The 22,346-nt window shown below is 48.8% G+C and overlaps 6 protein-coding genes across 6 annotated transcripts; 2 read left to right on the plus strand and 4 right to left on the minus strand.

Annotated features, from left to right (window-relative positions):
- Positions 1–5: 5 nt before the first annotated feature.
- On the minus strand, positions 6–2,899 carry B0J16DRAFT_327899 (Rad17 cell cycle checkpoint protein-domain-containing protein). Its single transcript, XM_046126164.1, has one exon. It carries the CDS (start codon positions 2,779–2,781, stop codon positions 205–207), a length of 2,577 nt encoding a protein of 858 aa, XP_045988946.1. The 5' UTR covers positions 2,782–2,899; the 3' UTR covers positions 6–204.
- A 202-nt stretch (positions 2,900–3,101) lies between these two features.
- On the minus strand, positions 3,102–4,727 carry B0J16DRAFT_327900 (uncharacterized protein). Its single transcript, XM_046126165.1, has 3 exons — positions 4,114–4,727; positions 3,439–4,065; positions 3,102–3,392 (listed from the first exon to the last, which is right to left on the minus strand). Exons 1-3 carry the CDS (start codon positions 4,601–4,603, stop codon positions 3,286–3,288), a joined length of 1,224 nt encoding a protein of 407 aa, XP_045988947.1. The 5' UTR covers positions 4,604–4,727; the 3' UTR covers positions 3,102–3,285.
- Positions 4,728–4,861: 134 nt separating this feature from the next.
- On the plus strand, positions 4,862–6,525 carry B0J16DRAFT_327901 (ubiquitin-conjugating enzyme E2-binding protein). The gene is made up of 2 exons (XM_046126166.1): positions 4,862–5,507; positions 5,851–6,525. Exons 1-2 carry the CDS (start codon positions 4,911–4,913, stop codon positions 6,451–6,453), a joined length of 1,200 nt encoding a protein of 399 aa, XP_045988948.1. The 5' UTR covers positions 4,862–4,910; the 3' UTR covers positions 6,454–6,525.
- Positions 6,526–7,135: 610 nt separating this feature from the next.
- B0J16DRAFT_352337 (uncharacterized protein) lies at positions 7,136–10,640 on the minus strand (the record flags this gene model as incomplete). The annotated part of the gene is made up of 2 exons (XM_046129256.1): positions 7,136–9,289; positions 9,351–10,640. 2 exons carry the CDS (start codon positions 10,638–10,640, stop codon positions 7,136–7,138), a joined length of 3,444 nt encoding a protein of 1,147 aa, XP_045988949.1.
- Positions 10,641–15,678: 5,038 nt separating this feature from the next.
- On the plus strand, positions 15,679–17,929 carry B0J16DRAFT_327908 (uncharacterized protein). Its single transcript, XM_046126167.1, has 5 exons — positions 15,679–16,318; positions 16,382–16,487; positions 16,537–16,922; positions 16,973–17,498; positions 17,548–17,929. Exons 1-5 carry the CDS (start codon positions 15,878–15,880, stop codon positions 17,649–17,651), a joined length of 1,563 nt encoding a protein of 520 aa, XP_045988950.1. The 5' UTR covers positions 15,679–15,877; the 3' UTR covers positions 17,652–17,929.
- An 82-nt stretch (positions 17,930–18,011) lies between these two features.
- B0J16DRAFT_327910 (uncharacterized protein) lies at positions 18,012–20,727 on the minus strand. Its single transcript, XM_046126168.1, has one exon. It carries the CDS (start codon positions 20,491–20,493, stop codon positions 18,259–18,261), a length of 2,235 nt encoding a protein of 744 aa, XP_045988951.1. The 5' UTR covers positions 20,494–20,727; the 3' UTR covers positions 18,012–18,258.
- Between the last annotated feature and the right edge of the window lie 1,619 nt (positions 20,728–22,346).

The following is a 22,346-nucleotide window of genomic DNA, read 5'->3' on the forward strand; positions in this document are numbered from 1 at the left end:
CATGTCTTCGTGTCCCTGTTTATTTTGTCTCTATCTCACTCAAACGCATCTGTGCGTGAGAATGCGAGCCCGACCAGAATTATCTATTCCCTTTGCTCCGTTCCATTGTTGTCATTCCGACCCAAAACGCAGATCAAAATCAGATGAATCGCAAATCGCCTTGTTTCTATACACACCGGCCCCATTACCCCTTAACCCCCTTCATTAGTCTTCGATATCATCATCGCTAAGCACCAATTTCTGAGCAAGTAACCCAGTGACGTTGCCGTCCTTTACTCCCGCGCGCTTCTTCCGAGGACTCATCTCTTCCGAGGGCTTGTCTGTCGCCCATGCTTCCCCGAGTGGCATATCGTCATCCGCGTCGGACTCATCGTCTGGTGCGTTGATGCCCTTGAAGGCGACTACTTTTTCGAGATCGCGCAGACGGAAGGTCGAAGTCTTGCGTGCACGCGCGATGTGAGTCATGTATGGTAGACGTTCGAGGAGCATTTCACGTCGAGCTGCGCTGCCGAGTGAGAGTAGGGGTGCGTTATCGGGCTCATCCTCCTCTTGCTTCTGCTGACTTAAAGCAGCCTGTCGGTTCTGTTGCTTGCGCTGCATCCATGAAATATCATCCGAGCTTTGTTGCGGGCGGCGGAACGCTGTAGCACCATCTGTGAGGTTCTTGGTAGCACCGTCGTCGCCTTTGAGAAGCTTCGTAGACCACATATCCACGAAACTCTCCAGTTCTTCCTTCGCTCGCCAGAGTTTCAGACTAGTTGGGTAGAACATTTTGAAAGCGTCGCTACCTTTAGACATGGAAGACGACTTGCGTTTAACAGGATTGGGAAGAGAGAATAGCATGCCACGGACAGCGACCTGAAATGTTATTTCATCCTGCCGCAGCACATGGCTACCAGAATCTGGACCTGAGAAGCCGCCTCTGCCACCGAAGAAGATATCCCTTGATGGCGAAAGGAGGTCGGCTTGAGAAAGGTACTCGATACAGTCGTTGATGTAGTCCATTGGTGTCGACAAGTCCATAGGATCTGTGCTCTCGCATGATAGAACATAATTTTCATGTAATGCTGAGACAAAAGTATGCGTGTCGGTACCAGTCTCATCAATGAGAGCGTCCACGTTGACTTCTGACCGCTTTGGCCGTGAATGTTGCGAAAGAAAACCCGGTAGTCTTTCTGTAGTGTCATCGCGTGGAGCAAATTCGTCTCTCTTGTTGTATACCACCTTTCCGACAGCGTGGAAAATACCCAGACTGGCCTCACGTTGCGATATCAACTCGAGACTCTCCTCTTCGCCCTGTGTGAGCTTGATAGAATCCTTTACACCCTTGGACTGTTTTGAGAAGGCAACTTTGTTGCCCCAGTCGCCCTGTTGATCACCCTTCAAGCAGAGAAACTCGAGCGATGAGGCAGCGTTTCTGATGTCTCCGATTTCCCCGAGGCGCTTTAATACTAGGGGACCTGGTGTTTTTCGTCGTCCTGATTTTCGTGCTTCTTTTTGAACGATCAGTTCGAGCGCTTTGAGAAGTAACGAGGGCGCGATGGCGTTGAACTCGATCATACCAACCCCTGGGTGCTGCAATATTTCGGGGCCAAGGAGTCGATGAGCAGTAAAACTGTCCGCCGAAGCGGATGTCGTGGTAAGATGTGTCTCCGAAATAATCATCACTACCGGTGTCACAGGTTCCTGCTGAGAAGGCTTCCCAAACGTGGATAGAGAAGGTGTGTTGGCAGCAAGGTACTGCAGAATGGTGTTGCGAAACGATGTCAAAGCCGTCGAGGACCTTTGGAACGTGTTTGGAAACTCTTCGATGAGTATAATACGTTTAGAATCGTTCTTTCGGACAGCTTGAGAGCTGCTTTGACTGGGTGTTGGTACCGGATCATCTGTGTCCAGTGCTCCAAATTTCCCACCACGACCAAGAAACTCTTCGAATTGCGCCGATGCGGAAACAAACCCCAACCCAGAGCTTCCCGTTGGATTTCGCCATTCAAGAAGCTCAGATCCCATGTCATTTGCCAAAAGTCGCATTGTTGTCGTCTTTCCGGACCCAGCTGCGCCTTTCAGGATGAGCAAACGCTGTCGCATACGTCCCCCTATCACGTCCTCTAACCATCTTCTCACGTCGGACACTTTCTTCTTGTGTACGGCGAGTTCCTCTAGGTTCCGCGGTCCAAATCGTTCTGACCACGGTCGCGAATCGTCGTTGGCCGTAGCAAGGGGTGTTTGTTTTGGAGGTTTGATGAACTTCTGGCTAGCGCTGAGTGGTGGAGTTGGGAATGGTGGTTGTGAATCATTTCGGAGCCTCTTCTTAGCATGTTGGCCGACCAAACTCGAAGAACTTGCTTTTTGCTCTGAAATATCGTCGTCTTCTGAAATAGGATCACTGATAATATCGTCAAGAGGAACAGATCGTCTATCGCTCGCCCCAGTCTTTGCAGCCCTCTGTGCCTGGTTTGAGAAAAGCGTCTTTAGATCTGCTGTCTTTCCCTTATCGGCTGCTTTGCCAACATCTTTCGTTCGTTTCGTGCTCGGACTCGTGCTGTTGCGCTGGCTCTGATGCGCTCGACGGGGTAGACGAAGAGAACCATTGTTGGCTGGTTTGTTGTTAAGGATCTTGGGTTTTGTAGGGCTAGGAGAAGCTGTAGGGACGCGAGTTTTCGTAGGAGAGCTCGGTGAGGAGATTAGGAATTTGTTCAGGGTGTTTGCACGGGGTTGTTCGTCTTCATCGTCTGAAGCTTCAACGACATTGCGCCGGCGGCGCTTCGCGGGCGGAGCCATCAGCGCAGATGGTGTATTTGCGTAGGTATCATAACGGTACGGGAGATTTCGCGATCGAGTTGGACAAGTCGGATTGTCGAATTTGGCAGGCTCTGGCAGAAGTGATGATGACGATGCGATGTTGTTGTTAAACTGATAGCTCTGGAGCCTGCCTTATCGTGAACTGAACAATCCACTCTACAGTGCAGGGACGCATAGACCCACCTTTAAACACCCCAGCCTAGGTAGGTACAGTATGCAGCGTATGATCAAATCATCAACATCGAATAAAAAGGTTAACAACGAACATGATTATAGTTGGGGATTCTTTAAGAGTTATTGGTCGATTTGTTTTATTTATTTTCTTATCCCTTAACTCTCGTTGAAACCAACTGACAACAGAATCATCAGAGGCTTGTTAATATTACAGCGTAGCCAATCCTATCGACCCCATGCAAAGCTACAATTTAATTCGTTTCTCATACAATCTCGTCCCTGGTATCTTATGCCTTTAGAAAAGTCATCTCAAAATGTCCATCCCTGGAAGTTGTCCACAAAAGTGAGAGCGGACAGAAGGTAGCGGTCGTGAACATCACCCCAGGTTCTGGACGCTTCCTTCAAGGCACGGATAGCTGTCACAAGTCAGATGAAGAACTCAAATTGGAATAACAAACTTACCTTTGACGTAGTGAGCATCAGTAGCCCAGTCAGAGTTCAAGGCCTTGTCCTCGACATACTTCCAGCCTCGCTGTTTGAGATCGCTATCAACATTGTCCGGATCAGGAAGAGGTCGACCCTTCACGATAAAGATACCCAGGACGAGCAGCCACCATTCTCGGACGAGAGTAATATGGTATTTCTCAGGGATGAAAGGCAGCAGAATTCGAACGGCATGGCTAGTTGTTAGCAGGTGCACAAGTAGGAAGTTGAATGCATGTGTGCCTGGCTTGACTGTCGCAACGAGTAGAGCAGCCGCAGCTTCTTGTGACAACTCGAACTGCTTCAAAGGATCATTAATCTCCCAGGCGTTCCAGTATTCCAGGATGATATCCTCATGCTTGTTGAAGAGTTCTTCCATGTCATCCAATTCAGGGCTGATGGAATCAAACCGGCTATCCTTGGACAATTTGGTGAGAAGCTCCAGTGGAGATGCCGAGGTGAAAGGGGCTTGCTTGGTGTACGCCTGATTATCAAAGTACTTGTGGAAGAAGTTGTATTGGACACAGGCAAGTCCCAAAGCTTCCATGGCAAGTTCCTTACAGTCCATCTCGAAAGCATAGCCTAGGTGGATGAGAGGGTGTCCGACTATTAGTGTTAGCAATTGATCACGCTCCCATCTGGAAGTATACATACGACCACCGATTAGACCATGAAACAAGGGTTTATCGCCAGTGAATAGATAGTGTTCCATCTCTTGACGCCAATCATATTTGAATCGCATAACAAACTTGTCTTCGAAAAAGTCCACAAAAGCACGCTGGTATCTCTTGTCGCCTCTGAGCTGTTGCCAGTCATCTTCACCAATTTCAGCAGGTGAAGGTACCCATGCGTCCAGTTCTTTGATTTCCTTGTCGTAGATATCATTCAGTTGAGAAACACTTGCTCCTAACAGATATGCCGAGCTGAGGATGTGAGCGTTGTGGTTATCGTATTGAAGGTTGTGATAGACGATAGAGTAGTTGGCATGGTTCGCCTTGATTAGATGCTTGAGACATCTTGCCCGCTTGTCCGGGTCCGTCTCAATGTGATGAATCTCGACTGAAGGCACATTGATCGCCTGACGGTTAGAATAGAGTCCCAATAGGCGGTTAACTACAGGGACTTGAGAGAGAATGCCCGCCATTTTGATACTGAGATGGTACGAGATTGATAATGTTAATGGGGAGAGAATAGGTAGAGAATGGGCAATGACGTTCAACCATCAGATCAAATTGTACCTTCCGTTGGGGCTTCCAGCGGACACTAACAAATGAAATAGCGGGGCTTCTTTTTCCTTTGGGGGACTCGACAGTTGCACCTTCCCCAATGACAAGACGCGTGCACGGACCATTCAATTATCAATCTCAAGTTGAGCCGCGTCTTCTCATTAAACTCCATCACTTCACACTTCACTTTATTTTATTTATTCGCCTACGAGTGACTTCACGAATATGGGCTCTCAATCCTCGGCAAAAATATATGCAGAGTTGCTCTCAAATATCAGGCAAATATCTGTTGTTGCATCCCTGTCATCGTCAGCAGATCCTTCCACAAAAGCCGATATTTCAAATGGGGGTCGTCAACTTAACGTGACGCATCAAGGTCATACAGAGAGTATCACCTTGCCAGCGCAAACTTCCGTCGCAGGAGATCTGCCAGTGGCCCAGACCGGTCGTCCAAGTCTATCATGGAGACTGCCAGTTTCACCAGCAGAAGCGAAACCTGCCCATTTCTCCCTAGAGAATCAGGCGTTACCGTGGACATCTGTTGACATGAAGACGGGCTCGCCTGTAGGCTGCCGAAACTGCGGAAGCGAATTTGTTGCCGAAGGCGCCATCGAAACATGGAAGGATCTGCCAAGTGATAACTGGGCCGAAATGATGGAATTTTGGCATTGTCATAAACCTCATGATCATGATCATCAAGACTCTGAGTCTCTAGCCACCAAAGGCTACGGTGCCAACCATGCTATATCAGCCCAGCAGGGTGTTGGCTTTGTCGACTTGACTTCATTTCTCTTTACAGAATCTGACTGCCGAGGCTTAAAAGTAAGTATTTATCCAACCGCGACTGGTTTTGTTCTTGACTGCGCTCGGCCATACCTCCGCATGGGGAGAAAGAAGATGTCCTTGTCGGTATAAACCTTTCAGTGATTAGGCCATCGATACAACTCCCCAAGATTAATGCTTCGGTCGTTCCCACCCCAATGGGCAGCTAGCCTTTTGGAAACCTTCCTCCTGGAATGGGGTCCTGGGTGATGCTGAAGACGCAGCCTCCCTCTTTCATCTAACCTCTCACAGGCATGGGAGTTTGGAGATTATCGAGAGGCAAATTCTTCAACAAGTAGCGTGAATTTGTTTTGTTCGTTGACCGTCTACTTACACACTGTAGTATTCCTCCACAACAATGGATGCTGGATTCGATATGTCCTCGTTGGCACTTGAAGACGATGAAAACAACAAGTTCCTACACGTATTCTGTCGAAAGTGCGCAACAGAAGTAGGCCTGTACAACATTGCGGCATTGTCTGTCACTCTGTTTAAATGGCAAATTACTTGCCAAACTAATACTCCAGACCCGAGCCCAAGCAGTCCAGAGTGCCTTGCAGCAACTCTCATGGCTACAATCTCGAGGTCAGGATCATCCAAGTCCATCATCACGCCGCATGTACTTGGATCTGTAAAGTCGGACTCAGCTGTTCCACAACAGAACCTCCACCTTTGGGTGTTAAATCCCAATGTGGTGTACGCAGCGTCTTCCACCACTGGCTCTAAAACGGCCATGAAGATACTCTACAAGCATATTGAGTCATCAGAGGGCGATAAGCTCATTACATCCATGACTTCAGACGTCCAAGAGATCACTCTACCTGAAGCGGCCATCAAAACTGCAGAGGAGTGCTTGTTGACGAGTAGTCAGTTACTGCCAGCTCAAGAAAGGACCTTCAAGGAGTGGAATGTTGGATTGCTTGGAAGATGGGAGCCTTCTTCCTGAGATAATAGCAGACAACACACTCACTAAATAACGGATTTAACAGAGACAACACATAACAGACAAGATACATAAATCGAGCCAAGCAACTCAGTTAAGAGTTATATCAATTCAATATCGAATAAACGCCCTCATGCCGTTCCACATCCCCTTGTATTATGTGAACAGAGCTTGCTATACGCCTTGTATGCAAAAAAGTAAAACCAATTAAACATTTTTTTTCGTCCGGCCAAATTATTGACATCGTTTCTATCAACCATGTCTAAAACAAAAGAGTTATGATGATGACCCGGTTCCGTCCCAACTACATATCTGTGTAGATTTTTGTTTTTCTTTCTCATGCTAAAAGTCGTTATAAAAGATAAAAGTCCGCCAGGATCTCCTTTCCAAAATTATGTGGTGTTGCGTATATGACGAGGTTGGAGTAAAAAAGAAGAAAATAGAAAGAAAACAAAATGAAGCAGATATCCTGCCATGCAATCCAACATGAATGTAGCTCATCATGAAACTTTGGCTGAGGGGCTGTTCCCCAATTCAGGTCGTTAGGTTGACGCAAATCAACAGCAATAAGACATACGCGCATACACGCAGAGAGCAAGAAATCACACCTGATACAGCAAAACTTGTACAAGGTGGAGCTCCGGTACTTTTTGGAAAGAGAGAATCCAGTACAAGCAAAAATGGATTAGAAGAATCGACTCTTCTTCTTCTCCTTCTTCTGGTCTTGTTTGAGAATATCATCAAAGGTCGCGCCAGTAGGCTCAGGAGGCGGTGACTCAGTTTGAGGATAGGGGTGGTGGCCGCCACCAAGAGCAGCCAGGTTGCCCATGGATGAGTTTCGGGAGCCCATCATGAGACTGGGAGGACGTCCTCCAAGAGAACTGCTACGTTCTCCGAAGGGGCTTGGGGGCTGGAGGGGGACAGGCTCCAGACCCAGGGCGATACTTGATCGCCAAGCTTGGTTGGCTCGGTTTCCACCAGGAGAGTGCGTTCGAGGTCGAAGCGAGCCTGAAGGGCTGCCAATGGGAGAAGGAGGAGTGTTAAGACCGTTGCCAAATGATGGTGGAGGAGTAGGAATAAAATCTTCGTTATCCAAAAACATGGATCGAGGAGGGTGCAGAGGCGACATCTGAGGTTGTTCGAGCTCATGTGAGGCTGAGTTACCGCCCTCCCACTGAGTAGCGGCAAGCCAGCAGTGACTTCGGTGGTAGGTAGCTTCGACACTGAAGAGAACGGCATCCTGAGAAAGCTCGACCAAGCCACCGCCGCCAGCAACTTCGTACCACATCTTCTTGACTTGTTGATCCGGGACCCAAGGGGGGTTGCCCATGGGAGGCTCGCAAAGGAAGTACTCAACACCCTCGGTGAACTGCATGCCAGGAGCATCAACAACCAGGACAGGAAGCGATTGGATCACCACATAGAGGAACAGCCAATAACCGATACGCTGGTCGGCAAAGTCCTGGGGAGTCTTGCCTCTGGCTTCGCGAAGCTCGAACTCCTTGAACTTGTCCAGGAAGGGAACCTTGGCAGAGTTGGTATCGTAGTTGTAGGCCTTGTTAAGCATGAGCATTAGCTCGTGCTCCTTGATGCCCTTGTCGAACTTGGCCTGCTTCTTGGGCGAGAGCGTATCGTAAGTTTCCAGAATCGACGTCGCTGTAGGCAATTGAGGGCAATCGTAAGGAATAGGAGGAAGAACGGGAGGCTTGGATCGATCAAACTCGGACATGATGTTTCGGAGAGCAGACATGATCATCTTGTCGGGGTCGTTGGAGAGTTCAGGAACCTCATCCATGATTCTCGAGGTTCGGTTGTTGCGATCAACAAGGAGATCGTAAAGAGCACACATGTCAGAGTACAACACCTTGAGAACAAGTCTGTTGAGACCGCTCTCGGAGAAAGGGTTCTTCTTGCTACTAGCCTTAGGAGGCCAGTTACCGAACGCAGTCTTGTAATAGCTCAGAGCAAAGCTTCGCATCTTGGTGAATGACTGTCTCCAAATCTTGAATCGTACACTTCGAAGCTCAGTCATGGAAGTCGAGTTGGCAATACCTGAGAAAAGAGCAGGGAAGTCGAATTGCTCCAGATGCATGTTGGCATTGTGCTGTCGGTTGAGCAGATCGAGATGAGCCCGTTCCAAGCTGACGCGAGTCTTTGGCGAGATTTGCTCGTAAAGAGGGAGCTTGAGCTCCATGATGGCCGTGTACTTGCCAGCAGCGTGGGCAAAAGCTTCGTTGTAGAGGTCGGCCGATCGCATGCGCTCACCTAGAATCACTGCTTCAAGTGTCTTCTCTCGGCTGTGTCGGCAATCCGCAAGGGCGTGCTGGTCCATGTAGAAACCGAAACTGAGGTCAACAGCGTCTCCAAATGTAGTTCCATCGTAGCTGGTGAAGCCATACTCCTCCAAGAGGGCAGCAATATCGAGGAACGCGTGGAAGTTGGAAGGTCGGGACTTGGTCGCGACAAGAGGTTGCCCAGTCAGGAAAGCGAACACGTTGCGGATGGCAATTAGACGACCCATATCGGGAGCCATCTCTTGTCCGGGGGCTCCGGTAGGCAGGTATAGGTGGAGGCAATCGTCCGATACATCGTCCATGACGGGAGGAGAGTTTGGTGGTGAGATGTATCGGGAGGCATCTTCGGCTGTCAAACTGAGGCGACCGCTGAAGCTCGTGTTTCTGTTTCGTGTGGGTGTGTCGCGTTCGCTCTGGATGAGTTCGTTGAAGAGCCAAGATGAGCTAATAGTAAACTCCTGGACCTTGAATGACGGTCCGCGACCGCTGCCCTTGGGGTACAAGTAAACAAGCACGGCTCCGCTTTCGTTCCAAAGTTCCGGAACCTAATTGAACGCAAAGATTAACTCTGGAAATAAGCTTTAACGGGGAAGTAACGTCACTTACTTTTTCTCCGTTCTTGAGAAACGAGGCATTGTACTCGGCTTGTGTATCGTCGGACAAAACCCAAGCAGTCGAGGTGTTTGCGTTGGAAACATCCATCGAGTTGGAACGGGATCTTCCACCAGGCAACCAACTTCTTCTAAGGCGTCCCCGGTTCGGGCTCTGGCTGGCTTCACCTTTGGAGGAGCCGGGTCTGATGGCGAGAGGGGTAGAAACGATGCGGCTCTTGGTGTTGCTGTTGCGGTTGTTGGGAGACTGAACTGATGATGCGCGGCGTCCGCGATCAGGAGCTGGAGAAGTTGTTCGAGTCTTGAGGGCCTGGATCTCGCCGCCGCCAAATGAGTTGCTCGGCGCATGGTTTAAAGAACCGCTTCTCGTTCGAGCAGCGGGGTTCTCTTTCCGCAGCTTTCCGCCTCCGTTATGCAAATTATCTGAAGCAGAGGTAGGAATTGGAGGAGGGGGCATGTTGGGCTCTTGAGGACTCATCGCCGCTCGGGGGACCTCTGGAGACGGGGGGATCGGAGCCATGATCTGGGGGTTGGGGCTCAGCTGATCGTCGAGACTGTCGCTGCCGCGTGTGGGAATCGAGTCTGGACTAGGCGGGGAACCAGCCTGGCCAGGTTGCCTCTGGCCGTGATGCTGGTATGACACGGCGTCGTGATATTCGTTCTGCATCCGGATGGTAGGTTCGATGATACTGTGGGTAGTGGACGAAGCGCTGTCATCCACGGTCGTAGGAGGGGTTCCAGCGGTATTAGTAGTGGTCGAGGTGTCGGTGGGAGAAGATGACTTGGTGGGTGCCGGAGAGTCCGCGGCTGTGGCAGCGGGAGCGGAGGGGGCCGCAGGTGCTGGTGGTGTTGGTACAGCTTTTGGAGTTGGGGACTCTTCAGATTCTGAGGGCACAACGAGTGAGGGTAGGAAGGACGAAAGGCGATTGCCCCAGAATCTCGACATGCGATTTGTACTTTTTGAAGGAGCCAGGTTTGTGGTTGAGTGCGATTTTGGTAGAGAAACCTTTGGGACCGAGTCGTTGCGTTTGCGAAGAGTCTTTTGCTCGGCGGAACGAGGACGGTCGTTTTGTGGTACAGGCTCTTCTGGCTCACTGGGACCTGGGTGAGGCAGGTTGGTGGTAGACTTTGACGAACCAAAGTTGGAGCCTCGAATCTGGTTGATGTCTGCAGTGTTTGATTTTCTCACACTCTTGCGAAAAGAAAGAGAAGAAGAATCGGGGTCCGTGTTTGAGCGCAGCATTGAAGGCATTAAAGAAGCCCTGAAGGACTTGTTCGACGTCATGATGGGCAACAGTCCTGGTTGTGCCTGTCCTTAACCTGACGAGATCGTCTCCAAAACGCCAGCGTTACATGCAGCAAGTACAGCAAGTGAGCTAAGAATGGCAGCAAAAAGAGGGTGCGTGTGGCAAGCAAGGCAGGGTAACGCAGCAAGGCAGAGCAATGCGGAGGGGTCAGATAGCGAGTGAGCCAGTCAGTAACTTGGTTACTGAACAGAAAAGGAAAGCAAGGCAAAGTAGAACAAAGCAGTACTGCAAAAATAAGGCGAGGCAAATGAATGTCCGACTTCCTTAATGCAAGCAAGCAACAAAGCTTCAAAGCTTTCTTTTGTCTCTTCGGTGTAAGGTGAGAATAGAAGAAAGAGACCTGCAAGAAGTGTTGTAAAAGGGGACCAGCGGGTCGGCAATTCTTTATGTCAAAGCAGGACAAGACAAGGAAGGAAAGAAGGGACCTGATCAGGATCAATCGGCAACAGCGTGAGTCCGTCTACTAAGAAGAAGAAAAAAAGTCAGGCAAAGCCCTTTTTCCACTAAAAAGGTACAGTAAGTCAAGCACAGTAGTTGGACAGTGACAGTATTTTAGTCTACAGTAGCGTAGCGTCCTGCGTACCTCTCTAGTCTAACTTCTCTAAATGTGGCTGCGTGTCAGATCTAGGACGGGTCTTCCCTGCACCGGGACAAGGCCCCCAGCAGAACCGAGAGATGGAGACTCTTTCTCTCGCATCTACAGAAGAAAAAAAAAAAGACGCCCCTCCCATAATTGCCAGCCCCATAAAAGACCTGGGAAATCTGAGTCTTGGGTGGCTGTTCCAGGGGAGTACTCTCCTGGTACCTGGACAGTATGCTCCTACAATTAGTGAGAGCGAGAGTGAAAGTGGTCTCTAATTCTCTCTCTCCCTCTGAACTCATCTCTGGACCAACGGGGTCGGGTTTCGGGGCCTCGGAGCACCCATGAGGATGGATGGAGAGTGAGTGGATACGCAATGACGTTTGCTGCTGAGTGTTTTAGAACGGCCGACCTAAGGAGAGGCACCTAAGAAAAAGGCACCTACGGGAGAGCCAGCCACTTTTTACTGCCGCATTTTTCTCCTGAATTGAATAAAAGTGCCCTGAATTGAATTGACAGACGGTTGAGACATTGAACGGATGTACCGTGTCTAAAACAGTGTCCATAAGTTCACTAGACGTCCCGGGCTATTATTCACCTCACCCTCTTACCATGGATGTCTTGTATCCCCCAGTCAGGTTTATGCTCGTGCTCATCCTCATCAGCCGGCGCCTCGTCACTCTGTGTCGCGTCGTAGGTAACAATTATTATTAACCAACGTAGGCTGTACTCCAGCTTATTAGACATGCCTGTCTGTCTGAGACCTGTACGCGCTATAATCATAACGGATCCGTGGCATTGGAAACGAGGCATCCAATCCCATCACATCCGTCATCTCGCAGTTAGCGGGTCGGTCTAAGCGGCTCTTTCATCCTTCTCTCCTCTCCTCTGCGGAATGAGTTGATACTGATGACAAAGTGGAGAATCCTTTGAAGAAGCCAAGACTGAGACCGAAAGGAGACAATATCAATTGAGGGAGACCTCATCTCACGAAAGCGGATAATCAATCTATGGTTCGGATCCTAGTCTGTTTGAGAGAGAGGTTCGGCTGTGTGAAGTAAACAGAACAGAACAGAACAGAACAGTGAGAGAGTTTCTAGAACGAACATCAGAAAAAAATGCCTAGCTGAGTTAGCCGCCTGTCTTACTCCAGGGGCTAGGCCATCCCTATGATGCCACTTATTGCCTGGCTGGGCTGTCTGACTCTGCTGAGCTGTCTGAGAGTTGTGAATCAATAATGCTACGGCATGTCATGTACAGCCCCTTTGGCTTTGGACCCTGTCACTTCTAAACAAGTTGTTGCCAGGGTTTCCTCGTATTCAAAATGTTTGATCTGCCACTATGCACATATTTGGTCTCGAATCTCGAATTTACCCTCCTCAATTCTCACAACCAGCATAAAACACACCTGAAATCTGATCAATAGTCGCGGCACGAACCAGTAATACATACGGCAGTCTACCTAGTCTAGACCAATACCGCACTGTACTGTACCACCAGTCAAGCATTTTCTGTAAGAAATAGCATTAAATATCTACATTGGCCAATGCTCTCGACCTGGGGTGGCTTTGGCCAACCGTCCTCAGGGTGGCTTCCTCTGCTGAGTTGTCGTTCAGGTCAGTTGCAAGGGGGGCGGCCAAAGGTAGACAAGGAAACTCGGTGTTGGCGTTTGGTAAAAGACCGAGAATATCCATTAGCAATAAGCTGCCGCTATGGCGAACCCCAAGATCCAAGATCCAATATCCGATTCCGGTAGGCAGTGCGGGATTGAAGCTTCAGCTCCAGAGCTCCAACTGCTACCTCATAATGGTAAGCTGCTCTGGACCCTGAGTTAGGTACCTAAAGATACTTGACGGTGACATCAATTCGGGTTGACAGTATTGTTGCACGGTAGCAGCGCTGAAGGATTGGAATTAATATCGACACCACTAACCACATTCTTGGCTTTGGAAGCTTCCAGGGATCGGAGCAGGATCAGCGAGAGCCAACCGTCAACCCCACGCTCCCTGTATTTCCACAGTGCTTGGCCGTTTCGAAGTTTCAGCTACTTTGATCTAAGGGGTTGACAAATGTCGGTACTGTGCAATGCTGTAGTCAGTAAGTTACGCTCAAATTGAGGTACAGTACAATAGTGATGGGGAACACTAGACTGCAGTTCAGACAAACAGAAAGCGCTTAAAATCAAGGGATATCCAATTCTGTCCAATCTGAGGTTGAATGTCTGTCGTCTTCTCCTCAAAATGTGATCAACATGGGGTTGGGCCGTTGAGGTTGGAACTTCCGAATCGCTGCCACATCCCGTACCTGATTATGTACTGCACTGTATTTTTTCCCCGTTTGGTGGCTGCCGTCAAAAATAACGCCTAAAAGCGGTTGCAATTATCATCGATACAGTCAGTTTTGTCTATCCGTCGAATCATGACAAGTCCCTCTCCCTCTTTCGGCTGCGGCACATCAACTGCATCATCGTCTTCACCCGTCATGATTCTCATTGGAGTCAACCATCACAGTCAGAAACAGAGTCTACGCGGCAAATATCATCCGCCCTGCCTCCAAAGTCCTACCTCTACCTATATGGCCCCCCTTTTTTACACTCTGTTGGACTATTTTATTCCCCCTCTTTCTTTTCCTGCTCGTCCGTTTCGTGTCGTGTCGTGTCGTCTCGTGGCTGATGGTCGCCTCGTAAGATCGATCTGCAACGAAACATGAAGCCCTGGTTGGTCGTTTCCGTCTCGCGTCACGAATGGATCGTCTAGGCTGGGCTGGGCTGGGCTGCTATTGCTGTACTATACTGTACATTAATAGTAGGTTACAGTAGGAATTCCATTCCCCTCCCATACACCCAGGGGGAAATGTTTTTCTTTCTCGTATTGCAGACTGACTCAAGAACACATGATATAGATTGGCAGTCTTTTGTTGGCAGACAATCCATCTTTAAACATTAGTGAGTCTTGGAAGTTCGTACCCGACTCGTACTCTGTACTCCCTAGTCTATTTCCGACTCCGGCTTTACTCGGCCGACCTTTTCTTGAGCCTGTTACACGAATCTCTAGAACGTAACGGAACAGGCGAGTGCAAAAAACTGTCCGTAAAACAGGGGGCTGACGGCCCTGCATGTTGCAGTTGCAGACTGCAGTACAGTAGCATCCAACAACCGCCCATGATCGTCGGTTTCCTTACTCCAGAAAGTGAGTGAACTTTCAGGGATTCGACCAACAGACACAGTCGACAGTACAAGTTACCTGTCATTGAGTTTTTGAGGTGCGGTGCCACACCGGGAACCGAGCTTTGAATATTAACGCTGCAGTAATAAACTAATATCAGAAATGTGAATACATCTATTTCTTGTGTATTCACAGAACGACAGGTCTCTAGCGACATGTTCATTCTGAGTGATTTCAACCCCCAAACTGCCCACCTCACACTAAACCACCAAGGTATCGAAGATTTGCGTCATACTTGAATCCCCTGGCCTGGCCCAGAAGCTAGCTCATCGTTCGCTTGGAGAGGGGGCTTGGCAGTAGCCGAAATTGGCCCTGCACATCAGAACGAAAAAAAGGGAGAGACAGAACATAGAGAGAGAGATCGGAGTGGACAGTAACAACAAGAAAATAGCGTGAGGAGTTATCAAAGTGTCGACATTTCAATGGCTCATGCATGCTCTTGGCTCCGTCTTTTCGGCTCCAGTTCTCGGGGAACGTGCTTGACACTAAAATTCAAAAAACCCTCCCAAAAATCCACAATCAGATGCATCTGCATCTGCATCTCGTCTGCCTCCTCCTCTCTGCATTTGCATACTGTACCTTTTTATAGAACATTCCGGAAAATCGTCCCACCCTGGTCTGGAGCCTGGTCCTGTTCCCCCTCAACACAACAAGCTCCAAGCTCCAAGCCTAAGCCTCGCCCAAAACGGCCCTGCGGATCCCGACCGCCATTACAGTCCCATGGAGAAGGACGAAAAAGACGAGCTTCCTCAGCCACGGCTTTACGTATTTCCAGTGCCATATTAATTGCGCTTACCAATTCAATAGGTGAGGCGAGCAGGACCGACAACGCAGACCCAAACGGTTGAGCTCGACGTTGCGGTACGGTACGGTACGATCAGCTCCACTGAATTCGGTGCAACATCTCAGGTAAATATCGTCACGAATTAAGGGTCGTGTACATCTATCACCCGAGATATATTGCTTGTGTTGTGGGTTTGACCCTCAAGTCATGTCAAGCCAAGTCAACAACGCCACGGCCACGAAGACGGTGTGTATCAACTTGAGCACGTCGGCTTAATTTAAACAACATAAGCAACAAGTGCTTATATACACTAAACTAGACCCTAGACCCTGACTGCATCAATGTTGTGCTTTTTCTTCAGCTCTATACGATTCAAGCTTCTTTTTAAGCCAACGTCGAGGCATTGCAGTTCATTGACTCAAGAAAGTTCATCACAAAGACTCACTGGTTCCTTCTCTGTTTGTGCTATGACTTCACGTGACGTAAACTTTCCTATTCTGGCAAATTTCACCTCACCGAGACCCACCTTCCCATCAGATATGGAGGATATCATGAGTGTTCAAGGAAGGAAGGAGGTATACCTTAATCGAACCTCATCTCTATCTCGACTCACAACTTCCTCATAAAATGAACACAATACCTTTTGAGATCTCTCAAAGCAGTCTTGGTTCTCCTAATGACATTAACTTGGAAGAGTTTCTCGACGTTGAACGTCTTTGTAACGGTGCTTCAACACCACCAAATGAACCAGCCCAGGCTCAGACATGTTTAAACGATATCATCATCCCTGCTTCTACCAATACCGAAATACACCCCAAGAAAAAGGGACAAGATGATACACAACGTGGCAGTGAACTGAATCGTTCATATACACAGCCAAGACGCAGAGGAATTCGTTCAAATGTCTCATCAATACCTGAATATGCCGTCATATGTTTCCCCTCCAACCCCACCAAGCCCGACGGCATCAAGAAGAAGAGAAAGGATTTTGATGAGAAGAGACGGCAGGAAGTTGCCCAGGTCCGCAAAAACGGTGCTTGCTTCCGATGCAAGGTCCGAAGGATATCTGTAGGTTAATCTTTGACTTGCACTAAATGCTCTCGAATACCAAGCAGATGTTGACTGCTTTAGTGTGGTGTAGGAGCGCCATGCCAGGCATGCGAGAAAGCCGCCGGCATCCTTGGACGAGAGTTGTGTATTCGTGAGAAACTGACCAAGATGAGGTTCAGTTCTGGGGGTCAGTTTGAACACTGGACTGGATCCATGCCTGAGTCTAACAGCTCTAGATCTTCACTACATCGATTACACTGCACGTCTACTCGATCAAGAGCTCATCGCTGGTACCACCCACCTAGGACCTCATCGTAAGGTCGCGTTATCAATGGATTATCCCGGCAACCCAGCTTTAGAAGTCGAGGTTCAAGACTACTATGGAAACAAGACTCCGCCCTGGTTTTGTTGTTGGGTCGTGACCGACCAAGTTGGTGGCCAGGTCGAATCTTACCGACAAGAAAGTGCTCGATATGCCCTACCGCAGCTTCTTCCACCAAGCCATCTAGTCGATTGGGTTGAGCGCATCATCGCTCACCAAGAAACCCGCTGCATAGGGTTTCAACAAACGGTGGATTCTTTCATCCTGAGATACAGTCAATCGGAGTCGTCCCTGCCGATGGTAAGCACCATCTCATAATGACGCCTTACTTGCCCGCTGACACATCTCAGCATGACTTTGTTCGCAAAGTTCACAAACTTAATTGTTTAACAAAGATCCGCCTGGGGCTTATATTATGCGTCGAAGAGGGAGGCGAAATGACACCGCCTTCTTGTGCCCTACATACCCAGTTCGGTCAGATCTCCAAAGCGGCCTCCCAACCAATTGAGAAAGAAGTTCTCTTAGAGCTGGAAAAGCTAGTGTTTGGAACTGGGGGCATCGGTCCTGAAAACTCGATAGCCCTATGGGCCAGTCTCTGGTGCTTGATTCTGATGTATCGGAAACTGGTTCACACATATATGGCTTTCCAAGAGTTCCCATGTCACGTCCCAGAAGACTACAGCGGCTTTCCAGAGTCCAAGCTTGAAGTCGGTACACACTTCTATCACTATCTAGTATCCATCTACGCGGCTATCTTTCGCGTAACCAGTCCTTTATACGCCGATTTTCGAGTCGCGGCTACGCGGAAGCTGCTAGACGACGATGAGTCTCTAATAGACGCTTTCATGAGCTTGCGCACCGAGAGTTTCTATTTTCGTGAGTGGCCTCTTATTCGTCACCGGAACATAAACTAATCTTATCCTAGAAAGAGAATCGATGTCGATGTCAGCATCGCCCGATCAGTTATTGCGCAGGATGATACTAGATCGGGAAGCCGGGCTTAGACCCAAGCAGCTTACCAGTCACTGATTGCGTCTATTTGTACATACTTGGCGTCATTGCAGTCGGGATTTCTATACCAATAGAATCCAAGCAGTTAAGCATATAATGCCTATCAAAAAGGCATACAAGACGTGAATGACTTGGCTTCTATCTTACTCATATTACGTGCCTTGTGGATCATGCCATCTTTTATGTCTACTCAATGTGGCAGCAATACAATAGGCATCATACGAGTGTATGCCACAAGTCTCTACGAGTGAAATAACTGCAACTTGAGTAGTTTTGCCATGCTGCTTATAGATGAGAATTCAATGGAGTTGAGTATTTCCGTAGATTAGAGTATTCACATGTCAAATAATCAGCATCACCACTGCACCTTCTTGCGTTGTGTAATATTGTAGTATTATACAATTACTTCAGTATATGCTAATATGCTATGCCCAATTTTATAAACGCCTACATCCAGAATAGGTCTTGTAAATGCAAAACGCCTTTTGATGATGCCCCGTTCCTGAGAACTTTCTATACATGTGAACCGTCGAGGTCCAATTTCCTTATACATTCCATCCATTAATCATAGCCGCACTATTTTGGAGGCTTCCATGTGTATCATACTCAGTCAGAGTGGTTTGCCTCAGAGCGTAACCTTTTGCCAGCGGCCTCGCTCGGTGTGCCACCATTTCTCCTTCTCCTTCTTGTCTGCCACGATTCCCTCGCGAGCGTTCCATCGACCAGTGCATCCTGCCTTTCCGCCGGCTAGGCTCTCGCCTGCATCACTCTCGAGGTCGCGAATGTCGATAAGACCACCTTTGTCATCCGTCGTCCCGCGGTCGGGGTGGAGGTGGTACTTGATGGGACTTCCAGCCGTGCCCATGAACCCTGCCATGTTGAAGGTGTCGTTAAAAGTGCCGTCTTCGTCAATCACATTGACAGTGAACTTGGGTCGGGATCGGGCTTCTTCGAGACGTGTTTGGGCTGCCAGGCGTGCAGTGTGAAGATTCGTGTGGGGTTTGTGTCGCATGTCGCCAAAGGGTGAGATGGTTTCCCGTGGGGGAGCAATCGGCGATACGTTGGAGGATCGAAATAGGCGTGTAGGCGACATGGGACTTGCTGATGCGCTAGGCAGTGGTGTCGAGTTCTCGGATTTCTCAGGTCGATAGCGGTCCGAGGGAAGATCGACCCTGTCAACAGGGTAACAGAGTTCCTGGAAGACGCCTTCGGGATCGTTGGGGGTACGTAGGATCCTCAGAGCTGGGAACCCTCCTGCACCGATGCTTCGGGCAAGGATGTCATCTGCGGCACTAACGCATGATGCGTGGCTAGTGATGTCCCAGTGCAGCTTTCGGATGGAGTTGCTGGTGAGATATGGCATCAACCACAGCGCAAAACTGTCGTTCTCGGGCATGGTGGGCGGGAAGGCCTGGATGAAAGAGAAGTTGACTAGGTTTCGCAACTTAGACAAGATGCGAGCGAGAGCAGCCAAAGAGTCCATAGATGTGTGTCGGAGGGTCAGTTTGCGCAGGGGGTAGCTGTTAGCTTGCGTCGCAAACGCTGAGAGGCCATTGGTTGTTACGCCGCTGATGTGAGAGAGTGTGAGGGACTCAAGAGCAGGGAGAGTGAGAAGAGTGCAATCGTCAAAGCTGTTGGGCGGGAGGTTGCAGAGGTGGAGGTGCTTGAGATTAGGCAGACGCTCCAGAGTTTTCGTGAGGAGAGTTTCGGGCGTAAGAGTGGCTCCTGGGAGACAGTGAATAGTGAGGGTCTCGAGGTGTCTCCAGTTGTCGTGGAAAGACAGGAATGTGGCTTCCTGGAAAGGCTTGAGTTCGCCAGGCATGACCAGACCGAGCTGCTGGGTATTCGACTGGATGCGCTGCTGTTTCTGATGGGGCGAGGCTTGAACAAGCCACTTCATTTCCTTCAGGTTTGTTCTCGTGGCCATGGCATGGAAGATCTTGCTAAACGAGTGGTCATAGAGAGGCGAAAGACCAGAAAGGCTCTCAAGGTTGGGACAGGCCATGACAAGTGAGGCAACGAGATCCTCGTACTCAGCAATGGTAGAGCCCTTAGGGACGACTTCGTGAGCTGGGACCTTGAGTGTGAGAACGAGGTTGGCGAGGTGGGGGTTAGCGCGGAGGATACGTCGAAGCATCATAACTCGAACACCCTGGGACATCTTGTACTTCTTCTTGTGGACGGCTGAGTCCGAGCCTACGAGCTGGATGTCTTGGTAAAGAACTGTCTGAGCAGGCATGTACCACTTGCGACAAGATACAGCAACATTGGTCGCATCCCTCATCCAGCAAGTTGCGCAGCTTCCACTCTTCTCTCCGGTGTGAAGACTCCTCAACTGCTCCATGATACCCAACAGCACTGGAGCAGGCAGTTTTGAGAAGAGCTCATTTGGCTTCATGGGGGTTCTCGTGGAAGAGGCAGACTGTTGCTTGATAGGCATTGGTCGTTGGTACATGTAATCGGGTCGCCATTTAGAAACAGAGTCGTTGGTTTCCATGCTCGTTCGGCTTCCCCAAGAGGTTCTCTGTGCTGAGCTCATAGTGTCTCGAGATTGAAGTGACGATGCGGTTGAGACTGAGATATTGGAGGGTTGGCGGGGGTGGTTGATCTTGGGTCCCTGTTTGGGATAGGCATCGCGACTCTTCTTGGGGTCTGCGAGGGGAGTTTCGAGAACGGTATATGTAGGACGAGGGAAAGCCACAGGTGAATAAGGATCCTTGTCTGTCTTTGTTGCTTCGACTTTTGTACTTGTGTTTGCGAGGAAAGCATTGATGGCTGTTTCTTGTGCTGTCGAGAGATCCTTAGGCGTACCAAACATCGTGGGATGTATAGGCCTGACTGAAACTGTAGTGTCCTTCATTGTGGTGTCGAGTTTGAGCTGATTCTTTGTGTGTTTGTCATTTCCTTTTCTTATAACCGGGGGGGGACCAGCAGCATAGGCGGAAGCTCTTTTTGATCGAAGTTTATTTGCGCCAGGACGGCTGGTAGAAGATGTTAGTTAAGATAAGGTAGTGAGGAAGAAGAAGAAGAAGAAGAAAAGGCATCCAAAAACAGTAGATTGTTTGGAAACAAAAAGAGGCTCCGCAAATGGAAGGAAATCATTATAAGGAAAGAGAAGGAAGGAACATGGTGTGATCCTAACAGTTCCTTCCTTCCTTCCCGGGGAATAAAAACAAACTAGGACTAGGCATTAATCGGCCTCATAAAACCATCCGCTTTCCTTTCTAAAAGGCAGATCTGACGTCGATTATTGCAGCCAAGTACAAGTCTGACAGGCAATTAATGGCTGTGCCATGCTGTAGCGTAAGGCTAACATGACTTGAGTCCAGGGGACAGGGCACCTTGAGAGGTGAGAAGAGCGCCACTAAGCACCAAGGAAGGGGAAATTGTGGGTGGGTAATTTAAAGGGTGCATTCAGCGCAGTAACCAACTGCAAGCGCTAAGAGAAACCGTCCATGGGATCGGATCGGATGCGGATGCGGACTTGATCACATCATCCACCACCAGAAGCAGAAACAGCAGCTCCATGGCTTGAGACAAGTAGAAACCAAAGTCTTGGGAGACAAGAGACAAGACAAGACATTAGGGGTGCTATTGTCTTCTATTTCCGGATAAAGAAACAAACAAACAAAAGTATCGACGAAAAGAAACAAGGGGTAAAAATAAACAATGCGTTGTTCTCTTCTGTTGGTGGTATAGGAATAAATGATGTTGAATAAGACCATGGATCCAACCCGCAATTGACGAATAGAAAGGCAACAAAACTTACACAAGGTCACTCGATCTCCGAGTGTGTTTCTTCTTTGGCGTTTGAGCTGCAGTCTGATCTTGACTCGGAGTCTGAGTCCCTGAAGAAGGGTTCTCATCTGTCATGGTCACCGCCCAAACATGTCTCCTAAACTCTTCTGCTCTTTTATCCTCAATAGCCGACATTGAACTTCGTCCATGATGAAAGAAGCGCTGGAAGTCCTCTCCATGGTGATTGTGCTGAACCTGGAACATGGCCATTTCTGTACGGTACTTGCTATGTTGTGTCGCGTCGCGTAGCTTTTCTTGTGCTGATCTGGCGCCTTGGATCGGTGGGTGTAGAGATAGATCGACGAGTAACTAATAAACAATTGAAGGCGCTCACTCAATTGACCTGAACTGAAGAGAAAGTAAAGTGTTTCGTGATAGGGTGTCGCCAATAATCCCCAAAGTCGGTATCCGAAAAGAACAAAAAAAAAACCAGTCGTGTCTGCCGTTCGATAATACTAATAATATCCCGAGTATTGGGTTGCCGGTCCAATAGCAACAAGAAAAGAAATATATGAAGGAACGAGTATAGGACAAGGAGGAATAAACCCTGGGCAAAGTGTGGGAGGGAGGTCAAGAGCTTAAAAAGTGAGAGAGGCGGATAGGATAGAATAGAATAGATCAGGGAGGCGGCTATGATTCTAATTCGATCTCATAATAGCCTGTCATAAGATTCAAGGGGAGGTTTGGCTCGATTTGATTCGTACCGGGATCTCAGACATGCATGAATTCGTATACAACAGTATTTTCGTTAATGTCGGTAAAATAAAAGAGGAAGAGTGAGATTTCGTGTTGTAGAAAAGCCGGTCTCTTAAATCAAAACTATGATACATTGGGTCTTGATTCTTCTTTAATAAAATCATTGGTTGCCAACTTGCCCCGATCGATCTCAATGAATGATCACATAGTGAGGAAAAA

Source organism: Fusarium flagelliforme (genome assembly GCF_020744385.1).
Source record: "Fusarium flagelliforme strain FIESC 12 MPI-CAGE-AA-0113 chromosome Unknown B0J16scaffold_1, whole genome shotgun sequence".
Classification (NCBI taxonomy): Eukaryota; Fungi; Ascomycota; class Sordariomycetes; order Hypocreales; family Nectriaceae; genus Fusarium; species Fusarium flagelliforme.